The following is an 11,159-nucleotide window of genomic DNA, read 5'->3' on the forward strand; positions in this document are numbered from 1 at the left end:
CTGAAGTAAACCACAGTGCAGGCTTGGAAAGGATCCTATTTTTGTAAGGAAAGGCTAGGGCCTCTGCTATGAACATGCGTGATTTGTTAGAATATGCTGTTGAGACTACCATTCAGATAATATTCAATATGAGGGTTATTAGATTTGCCTCATGAATTCTGCCCAGTGGTCTTGAATGCAAAACAAGATTAATTTGAATATGTAGAGAAGAAAATAATCTTGGGATTGGTAAGGGGCTGACTTTTTTAAACCGGCTGATGGTGTCAACTGCAAATTTAAAATCTGTATCTGCTACATAAATCTCCAATTGTGTACTAGATTAATGGAGGTACCTTGGGAAATTAGGTCAAAATAAGTGGACAAATTATGAATCATACGTGATAACGATAATAAACAAGACATTTATTTTTCATATTCATTTGGGGGAAGGGAGAAAAGTCAGTTTGGTCTACCCAATGATGGTCTTTCTGAAGGCGTCTCCATTCATTCCGTAAAATTGAATAGGTTGTTTAATCTCAGGGGATTTTATGCTGTTAATTCATAAAGAGAACTTCCTTTGATGAGAGTGGTTATAGGGTGAGCCTTTGTGAGCAGCTTCGCTGGTGCACAGCCAGACTCCCTCTCTGAGTGAAGCTTTTCCCACACTGGCCACACAGATAGGGTGTCTCTCCTGTGTGGATTTTGCCATGCAGGATACAATTCCCTCTGGTGTGGAAACTCTTCCTGCATTGTGTGCAGGCATAGGGTTTCAGGCCTGTGTGGACTCTGATATGAACAATTAAGCTTCCTTTCTGACTGAAGGCTTTTCCACACTGATCACATCTATAGGGCTTCTCACCACTATGAACTCTTCTGTGAACAGCGAGGTTACTTTGATTCCTGAAGCTTCTCTGACAGATAGCACACTCATAGGGTTTCTGTCCAGTGTGGAGTCTTTCGTGAACGGCCAGACTACCTCGTTGACTAAAGCTTTTCCCACACTCCTTGCACTGATAGGGCTTCTCTCCTGTGTGTATTCGTTGATGTGTAACAAGATTGCCTTTGGCCCTAAAGCTTTTTCCACAGTGAGTACACTCAAAGGGCTTCTGACCAGTGTGGATTCTCTCATGTAACGTTAGACTACCCTTTTGCCTGAAGGATTTTCCACATTCCTGGCACTCATAGACCCTCTGTCTCACTCCAGGTGAATCTTCCTGTAGTGTCTTAGAATCTGGGGATTTTTGTTCCAGCTTCTCTCTTCTGAAAGAATTCTGGAAATCCCAGCTTGAGGATCCTGTGGCCTCAGAGTGATCATATTTGTGGTGGGCTTCTGTCATCACATCTGGTAAAATGAGAGGGAAGTCATGTAAGAGGCACCAATATGCTGAGTGAGAAGAACAGGGAAAAAAGAAACAATGCTTTGAGTGCTTATAATGTGCCAGACATTATACTATAAACTTTGCATAGATAATTTAATCCTGAAAACAGTCTATTGCTACAGTTAAGGAAGTGAAAGTATAGGGAGGTTGTCAAAGATTGTGCAGCTAGGTAAGCATAGACTTGGGATTCAGGCATGCTCCATAGCAGTGTACTGCCTCTAAATTTAGTTTAATTTAGCCTCCCAAATAGTATTGTGTATAGACATGGTTATTTCCATTTTACAGATACGAAAACAGGCTCAGAAAAATTAAGAAAACTATATACGATCAAATTTAGTGCCATACCCAAGTTCTGACACCAAAACAGGTGTGGATCCAGGTTGTGTAGGGCCTAAAGCTTTAAAATTTTGGACGGATTCCATTAAGAAGCAGTATAAAAGTAGGGACAGGGCCTTGAAGAGACCAGTGTAAGGGAAAGATCCTGAACCTTGTTTCATTAGTTTCATGAGAAATCCACTTCTGCTCTAGTCTGCTCTCCTAACAGTGGAGTAAGCTCCATGATATCAGAATATATGTAGCAGAATCCTTGGTACTTTACATCTATTAATTCTAATCCCTGCACCCTGCAAGATAGAGCTTATTGTCCCATTTTACAGATGAAGAGGCTGGAGCTTAAGAAAGTTAAATAACTTGTCTGATACCACAGATCGAGTCAGGGCTATCACAGAATCTGATCCAAGGAATTTTTCCCTTTAAAATCCATGCTATTTCAATCTGCTAAGCTATGATGGAACTGAAGTCTGTTTTGGTTTGGAAGTTATTCTCAACACTTCCTATGCAGATATTGACAGTACTGTCCAGTATTGCCCTGCATATGAGCCTTCTACTGCACTTTAAATATGGGTCCATTCATCACTAATAATAGTTTTCTTGGAGTCATCCTAGGGAGATTTCAACTTGTTATTCAATGATTGTGCTGAGATTTAAAACTGCTCATTCATTCTCTCAGAGACTACCTCCATATCAAGACTGTTCTGTTCTGTTTCTTCTATTTCTAACTCCAGTTTGTAGGCTTTCCCTGTAATCCCTAGAAACGGTGAGCTCCACCAAAGGAACGTCTTCTCTGCATCCTCAGCCTGTTGACCAGTGCTGAGAACAGGGACACTGATTATTGTGAGTTGAGGGCATGCCAGCAATCAACTGACTCACTGAAAAATGCTACATTCTGGGCATATCTTCCATGACAGTCCAGCAGAGTAGCTGTTGGAAATCCAAACATGTCCACTCCTGCTGTATGACCTTAATCACCACCTCTCCATATGATTCTTCCATGGGCTGTTCTTGAGTACCTGGGGAGGGAAAAACAAACAAACAAAAACAAAACAACAAAAACAAACAGGAAAGGACAGGAGAATTGATAAGTGAAGAGAATAAAGTCAACAGGAGCTCCAGTTTGGGGTATGAGTGAATGGAGGAAATCTTGATTGCTTGATGTAATGTCAGTCACCTACAATGTAACTGCAAAATGAGCCAAAAGGTACCATGACCACTGAGTCCAGGAGGGAGCAGGAGGTGGGAAAGCAGAGAAGACATAAAGCAAACAAGTATCTCTTCTTGCCAGTGCCAAGATAATGGTCCGTCCTATTTGTACCTTAGCTTAGCCTTAGCATGTGATTGGAATTGTCCACTTCCTTCCCCCACCTAACAGCCTGCTATTTTATCCTCCAAGCCTCCAAAGGAATTCAGAATATAAAAAAAATTTCAGCCTTCATGATTGGTTCTATGATTGAAATGGCTCCAGCTCTCCTCTCTAGTCCCCTCTAGGTTATTAGGACAGAACAAGAGATTTCATATTTCCTTTTGGCACTTCTTAGGAGGCTCCAGACTCTTCAAGGTATGAGAATACCAGTTCTGAGGAAGTATAAATACTTGCCAATTCTCGGAAAAAAAAAGACCTACTTCAGACTCCAAAACCAAGCCCAAGGCACACCGATTAGGGTAAGTAACTTGCTCCTATTCCCAGAGCCAGTAAGGAGTCACGGTGAGGCAAAGGCTCAAATCCAAGACTTTTTGGATCCAAAGCCTATGTCCAGACAATTCTCTACTTCCTCATCACTAAAAAGCTGGTGAGAATTCTTATAAAATGAAATAGAATGGAACAGAGCTTGACCAGACCTTACTATTCTTCCAGATCCTAGGAATCCTCTTGTTCTATATTATCCTTTTGTATTTTGGGGGGGATATTCTTCTTATTTCAGGACCCTAATTACTGAATACTTACACTTTATTTATGCAGTGGTTCAATGTATAACTTTTGTTTCCCTCTACTATGTCCCATGAAAATGCTGGCCTCCTGATTTAATGAAATAGTGTGATACTACAATTCTTTGTTAACCCAAACACCTGGTCTTCTTGACAACTGCCCTTTCTGCTACATGTTGTGATGACTGGAGAGGCATTTAAACTCTTTATTTGGAGGACTCAGCTCCAATTTGCAGTACAAGCCACAAAGTGATGCCCTATCAGAGTGTCAGGACACTACAACACCGTTCACTTGGAAGTGGAAGGTGTTACTGCTCAACCGCACATCCACCAAGAGTCAGTGGAAAGTATATGGGTACCTGCTACCTGAGGTTGGACTGTCTCTGGTTAGTCCAGCAAATAGTTTGGTCAGAACACGTGGGCAGCACTTACAGCTGTGCCTCTCCACATGTTGTGAGATATTCAACAAGAAACAGCTCAGCTGTGTCTCAGGAACCTCCTTGATTAATAAAGGGAAATTGTTGTATTTTTCTCCCTAGATTCCACAAGTCTGAGAAATCAATTTCCTGAAGGTTTTGGAGAAAGTAACTTTATAGTAGAAAATATTGCTTTTCCTATGAGAAAGGCCATTATATCCTGTGGAAAGAGCTCAGAATTAGGCCATGAGAGACTTGGATTACCCTTCTCTCCCCTTAAATGGCACTGGGCAAGTAACCAAACAGCCCTGACCCTATTTCCTCACTTACTAAATAGTCTTATAACACTATTATCAAGTAGCTCTTGGGAGAATAAAAGAACCAAATGTGAAGGGCCTCTGACATGACCTACAGATTTAAGGCCTAAAGTTGAGAATCCTCAGCAGAGGACTAGGATAGTTGCTTTCTCGAGGGATAGTTTCAGGATTAGGAGATTCTGGGGAGGGGTGATTATTTTCTTTGCACACCTGAATCCACTTTGTCCTTTCCTGTTCTCCACCCAACGAAGTTTGTCCTTTCTCCCTTTCACCCACCTCAGAGAGACTGCACTTTCTCCTGTCCATCTTCTGAAACCCTCCCCGCGGGCCCCGGGGCACACCTGCCTGTGGTCTCCCCCTCCTGCGTCTCGGGGTGCAGGGCCTTGCCCCACACCCGGCCGTGCTCTGCGGCGGAGGGACCCCTGCTCCTCCCGACAGACTCTCCTTCCCGCCTCAGGTCTGCCCCCACCCCCAAACCCCCCGGGCCGGCTTTGCGCGCTGGGCCTCAGCACCCCTTTCTCTGGTCCAGCTGGACCTTTTCCTGCGGGCCGCAGACCTCTCCCCTCGCAGCTGGCTGCCCTGGGGAGTCCAAGCTGGCCAGGCCTGCTCAGGGCCGCAGGGGGCTCGGGGACCGCGGCCTGCAGGCGGGGCCCCGCCTCGCCCGGGCGTACGGACCCGGCCGGCGGCCTCACTCACCGCAGCGGCGCGCGCCCGCAGACAGACAAAGGCCGACAACGAGCCCTCAGCAACGCCGGCGCGAGCGGTCCGGACTACAACTCCCAGGAGGCTCCGCGTGAGCCTGAGCGGGGGATGGGCCGCGCCTCGGCGGCCCCAGCTTCCCCGAGCACTGTGGGAAACGTAGTTCGGCGATGCGACCGGCCGCTCGGGCTCTGCGGGTCCCGGTGCCCGCTGGGCGCTCAGGTCCCTCCTGTTTGGCCCCGAGCCAGAGACGCCGACTTGTTCGCGGATGTAGGGCGGGGGCCGAGAGCACCAAACGGCCACTCAGATTAGCCAGGCGTGGGATGGCAGGTTGATGAAGCCGTCCGCTGAGCCAGGAAATGGGGAATCCAGGTTTCTGAAGCAAAGTGTTGGAAAGAAATGAGTTGATAAAGCCGCGGGTGTTCAGGGGTTTTGCGTTGAGCCGCTGCATGAGCAGAGACTAAATGTGTAATTAGAGTTCTGAGACAAGGAGCAAATATTTCAAGCGAAGTCTGTGGGAAAAGAGGACTTGGAACACCACAGGAAAATTTCGAGAGCTTGGAGAGGAGAGTTATGCCCTACCGATCCTGTCAGTAAAAATTTGCACCCTAAATAATGGGTAAGAGATCAGGTTTGGAATTGTCCTGAATTTGCTTGTTAGCTCCATCACAACAGGCTGGAGCCAACAAGCAAATTGACTAGCTACAGGATTCTGGACAGGCTTCTTACCTGGTGGAGGGCCCAGGATAGGCTCAGGTGACAGCTACAGGGGCCAGGTGAAGGCTTCTTGAAGGGACCAGGGTCCAGGCCAGGCCACCCCGCTATCCTGTTGCTTCAGAGCAAAGGCAGGTATGTGAGTGAACCCAGAAGAAAATCGTTCTATATGTACTCCATGAATTATGGAGAGAAAACAGTATTTTCTAGGGTAATAAATTAGATTTTTTTCTTAACTGACTGTGTGTCTGAAGCATTGAGGAATTGTAAGCCCTGAAAATCGCTCAGTTAAGGGGGCAAGAACTGTTTTTCATGGGGCTTCTCTGAAGAGCCACTGAAGCACAGGCAGTCAAATCCTTGGCCCTGTTGTATGATGCTGGGAGGGGACAAAGGTTGATTTAGAGCATCCATGAGTTAAAGGCTCTCTAAATGCCTCAAGCCACCTTCAAATGCATTTTTATAGGATCCTGGCCTCTGACAGGGAATTTGGTCAGGGAAGACTGGCATTAAAGTTCCTGGGGGCTTAGGCTTCTTGGGCTTCCTCCCCCTTGAATCACCTTTGTTTTCCTTCATCCTGGAGCTCTCCTCAGTGTACTCCTCTCCAGGCTCCCTGCTCCAGAGCTCCCACTCAGAGACTAGTCTATCCTACTGAATGAGGAGTTTCACAAGGAATGTTTCCTCTTGCTATGTCCTTGTCCTCTACACCAAAGCCACCTGTTAAACAAAATAAAACAAAACATTTAATTTCACACAGTGTACAAAGTGTAAGTTATAAGTTGATTCTTAAGTGTGTTATTACTATTACCAACAACACATCAGTACTTCAGTTTGTTGAACCTTTATGTCCTGAGCCCATTTTAAATGTCAGGTACTGTGCTGGGTTTTGGGGACACAAATGTCAACAAGATACACTCTCTTCTCCTAGAAAGGGAGCTGACAGTCTAGTTGAGAAGGCAAAATGAACGCTCTTCCTCAAAACCTGGGCCAACAGCTGTCTCACAGAGAACTCCCTGAGTGTGCAGGGGAAACTGCCCTGAAGGCCCCACTCCGGAAAGGCCCCTCAGCACAAATGCAGGGCTCCCTGTGGTGCCTCCTTCATTATTTGTTCCAGAGTCAGAAAGAGAAAGGGGTAGGGCATTAAGGGACAGGCACAGTCACTGCTCTTTCTTCCCTTTTACAGCAGCCACAGACAATTTTCAAAGCCCAGGTGGCACCAAGCAAGGGCCAGTCCTTGCACTTGATTGGGTGGTGCTGTACGAGTACCTCTGCTCCCTTCTCTCCCAAGGCTGTGTCAGTAAGGCTGAGTGTGTCACCCCAGGGCCCGAAGTCATTTCCCCTGCTGATAACACCATGCGCCTAGAAGCCCTATCAGTTCTGTTGGGGTCAGGATCAGCTGTGGTTGTTAGGACGTTTCAGATCCCATTGTGAAAGTAGAAGACAAAGCTTTGGTGGGAGAAGGTAACTGTAAAGGGGGAATGTTGTCACCTTTTTCAACAAATCTTAAGGTGTCTCAGGAAAGTGGACACATTGAATGGAAAGTGGAGGAGAAAGTGGTTAGGAATGGAGTTGATGAGACCCAGATGAGACCCACCCACCCCTCCCTTGACAGACACTTAGCAGTCTTTACCCAGATCCCACGTGGGGCCCAGTCCTCAACCACTGCCTGCATCTTAACACACACTCAGCAGGAAGGAGGGGAGCTGGGCGAGGGTGTCAGTAATGTCAATTTGAAAAATTGCCAAAGAACTAATACTTTTTTTTTTTTTTTTTTAAACATCTTTATTGAAGTATAATTGCTTTACAATGGTGTGCTAGCTTCTGCTTTACAACAAAGTGAATCAGTTACACATATACATATGTTGCCATATCTCTTCCCTCTTGCATCTCCCTCCCTCCCACCCTCCCTATCCCACCCCTCTAGGTGGTCACAAAGCACCGAGCTGATCTCCCTGTGCTATGCGGCTGCTTCCCACTAGTTATCTATTTTACATTTGGTAGTGTATATATGTCCATGACACTCTCTCACCCTGTCACATCTCACCCCTCCCCCTCCCCATATCCTCAAGTCCATTCTCTAGTAGGTCTGTGTCTTTATTCCCATCTTGCCACTAGGTTCTTCATGACCTCTTTTTTTTTCCCTTAGATTCCATATATATGTGTTAGCATACTGTATTTCTTTTTCTCTTTCTGACTTACTTCACTCTGTATGACAGACTCTAACTCCATCCACCTCATTACAAACACCTCCATTTCATTTCTTTTTATGGCTGAGTAATATTCCATTGTATATATGTGCCACATCTTTTTTATCCATTCATCCGATGATGGACACCTAGGTTGCTTCCATGTCCTGGCTATTGTAAACAGAGCTGCAATGAATATTTTGGTACATGACTCTTTCTGAATTATGGTTTTCTCAGGGTATATGCCCAGTAGTGGGATTGCTGGGTCATATGGTAGTTCTATTTTTAGTTTTTTAAGGAACCTCCATACTGTTCTCCATAGTGGCTGTATCAATTTACATTCCCACCAACAGTGCAAGAGTGTTCCCTTTTCTCCACACCCTCTCCAGCATTTATTGTTTCTAGATTTTTTGATGATGGCCATTCTGACCGGTGTGAGATGATACCTCATTGTAGTTTTGATTTGCATTTCTCTAATGATTAATGATGTTGAGCATTCTTTCATGTGTCTGTTGGCAATCTGTATCTCTTCTTTGGAGAAATGTCTATTTAGGTCTTCTGCCCATTTTTGGATTGGGTTGTTTGTTTTTTTGTTATTGAGCTGCATGAGCTGCTTGTAAATCTTGGAGATTAATCCTTTGTCCGTTGCTTCATTTGCAAATATTTTCTCCCATTCTGAGGGTTGTCTTTTGGTCTTGTTTATGGTTTCCTTTGCTGTGCAAAAGCTTTTAAGTTTCATTAGGTCCCATTTGTTTATTTGTGTTTTTATTTCCATTTCTCTAGGACCTGGGTCAAAAAGGATCTTGCTGTGACTTATGTCATAGAGTGTTCTGCCTATGTTTTCCTCTAAGAGTTTGATAGTGTCTGGCCTTACACTTAGATCTTTAATCCATTTTGAGTTTATTTTTGTGTATGGTGTTAGGGAGTGTTCTAATTTCATACTTTTACATGTACCTGTCCAATTTTCCCAGCACCACTTATTGAAGAGGCTGTCTTTTCTCCACTGTATATGCTTGCCTCCTTTATCAAAGATAAGGTGACCATATGTGCGTGGGCTTATCTCTGGGCTTTCTATCCTGTTCCATTGATCTATATTTCTGTTTTTGTGCCAGTACCAAACTGTCTTGATTACTGTAGCTTTGTAATATAGTCTGAAGTCAGGGGGCCTGATTCCTCCAGCTCCATTTTTCGTTCTCAAGATTGCTTTGGCTATTCGGGGTCTTTTGTGTTTCCATACAAATTGTGAAATTTTTTGTTCTAGTTCTGTGAAAAATGCCAGTGGTAGTTTGATAGGGATTGCATTGAATCTGTAGATTGCTTTGGGTAGCAGAGTCATTTTCACAATGTTGATTCTTCCAATCCAAGAACATGGTATATCTCTCCATCTATTTGTATCATCTTTAATTTCTTTCATCAGTGTCCTATAATTTTCTGCATACAGGTCTTTTGTCTCCTTAGGTAGGTTTATTCCTAGGTATTTTATTCTTTTTGTTGCAATGGTAAACGGGAGTGTTTTCTTAATTTCACTTTCAGATTTTTCATCATTAGTATATAGGAATGCAAGAGATTTCTGTGCATTAATTTTGTATCCTGCTACTTTACCAAATTCATTGATTAGCTCTAGTAGTTTTCTGGTAGCATCTTTAGGATTCTCTATGTATAGTATCATGTCATCTGCAAACAGTGACAGCTTTACTTCTTCTTTTCCGATTTGGATTCCTTTTATTTCTTTTTCGTCTCTGATTGCTGTGGCTAACACTTCCAAAACTATGTTGAATAATAGTGGTGAGAGTGGGCAACCTTGTCTTGTTCCTGATCTTAGTGGAAATGGTTTCAGTTTTTCACCATTGAGGACAATGTTGGCTGTGGGTTTGTCATATACGGCCTTTATTATGTTGAGGAAAGTTCCCTCTATGCCTACTTTCTGCAGGACTTTTATCATAAATGGGTGTTGAATTTTGTCGAAAGCTTTCTCTGCATCTATTGAGATGATCATATGGTTTTTCTCCTTCAATTTGTTAATATGATGTATCACGTTGATTGATTTGCGTATATTGAAGAATCCTTGCATTCCTGGAATAAACCCCACTTGATCATGGTGTATGATCCTTTTAATGTGCTGTTGGATTCTGTTTGCTAGTATTTTGTTGAGGATTTTTGCATCTATGTTCATCAGTGATATTGGCCTGTAGTTTTCTTTCTTTGTGACATCTTTGCCTGGTTTTGGTATCAGGGTGATGGTGGCCTCGTAGAATGAGTTGGGGAGTGTTCCTCCCTCTGCAATATTTTGGAAGAGTTTGAGAAGGATAGGTGTTAGCTCTTCTCTAAATGTTTGATAGAATTCGCCTGTGAAGCCATCTGGTCCTGGGCTTTTGTGTGTTGGAAGATTTTTAATCACAGTTTCAATTTCAGTGCTTGTGATTGGTCTGTTCATATTTTCTATTTCTTCCTGGTTCAGTCTCGGCAGGTTGTGCATTTCTAAGAATCTGTCCATTTCTTCCAGGTTGTCCATTTTATTAGCATAGAGTTGCTTGTAGTAATTTCTTATGATCGTTTGTATTTCTGCAGTGTCAGTGGTTACTTCTCCTTTTTCATTTCTAATTCTATTAATTTGAGTCTTCTCCTTTTTTCTCTTGATGAGTCTGGCTAATGGTTTATCAATTTTGTTTATCTTCTCAAAGAACCAGCTTTTAGTTTCATTGATTTTTGCTATTGTTTCCTTCATTTCTTTTTCATTTATTTCTGATCTGATCTTTATGATTTCTTTCCTTCTGCTAGCTTTGGGGTTTTTTTGTTCTTCTTTCTCTAATTGCTTTAGGTGCAAGGTTAGGTTGTTTATTCGAGATGTTTCCTGTTTCTTGATGTAGGCTTGTATTGCTATAAACTTCCCTCTTAGAACTGCTTTTGCTGCATCCCATAGGTTTTGGATCATCGTGTCTCCATTGTCATTTGTTTCTAGGTATTTTTTGATTTCCCCTTTGATTTCTTCAGTGATCACTTCGTTATTAAGTAGTGTATTGTGTAGCCTCCATGTGTTTGTATTTTTTACAGATCTTTTCCTGTAATTGATATCTAGTCTCATAGCGTTGTGGTTGGAAAAGATAGTTGATACGATTTCAATTTTTTTAAATTTACCAAGGCTTGATTTGTGACCCAAGATATGATCTATCCTGGAGAATGTTCCATGAGCACTTAAGAAAAATGTGTATT

At 43.3% G+C, this 11,159-nt stretch overlaps 1 protein-coding gene across 3 annotated transcripts; it reads right to left on the minus strand.

Moving 5' to 3' along the window:
• Nucleotides 1-381: 381 nt before the first annotated feature.
• Nucleotides 382-5,120, minus strand: ZNF32 (zinc finger protein 32). Of its 3 annotated transcripts, none has more exons than XM_061177143.1 (3): nucleotides 5,050-5,120; nucleotides 2,568-2,707; nucleotides 382-1,363 (listed from the first exon to the last, which is right to left on the minus strand). In XM_061177143.1, the coding sequence occupies exons 2-3, from the start codon at nucleotides 2,635-2,637 to the stop codon at nucleotides 570-572; spliced, it is 864 nt and encodes a 287-aa protein (XP_061033126.1). In that variant the 5' UTR covers nucleotides 2,638-2,707; nucleotides 5,050-5,120; the 3' UTR covers nucleotides 382-569. The 3 variants fall into 3 exon arrangements, with proteins under 3 accessions (XP_061033126.1, XP_061033156.1, XP_061033167.1); XM_061177173.1 differs by lacking the exon at nucleotides 5,050-5,120 and adding an exon at nucleotides 4,889-4,955; XM_061177184.1 differs by lacking the exon at nucleotides 5,050-5,120 and adding an exon at nucleotides 4,889-4,952 and having other exon boundaries at nucleotides 382-1,321.
• Between the last annotated feature and the right edge of the window lie 6,039 nt (nucleotides 5,121-11,159).

The sequence above is a fragment of the Eubalaena glacialis genome, chromosome 1, assembly GCF_028564815.1.
Source record: "Eubalaena glacialis isolate mEubGla1 chromosome 1, mEubGla1.1.hap2.+ XY, whole genome shotgun sequence".
In the NCBI taxonomy this organism is placed as follows: Eukaryota; Metazoa; Chordata; class Mammalia; order Artiodactyla; family Balaenidae; genus Eubalaena; species Eubalaena glacialis.

Bases quoted from the DNA above. Each gene is read 5' to 3' on its own strand.
- ZNF32 (XM_061177143.1), bottom strand. From the start codon at position 2,637: ATGTTTGGATTTCCAACAGCTACTCTGCTGGACTGTCATGGAAGATAT. The intron at 1,364-2,567 runs GTGAGTCAGTTG...CTTCTCACTCAG, and splicing joins CCAGAATGTAGCATTTTTCA to CATATTGGTGCCTCTTACAT.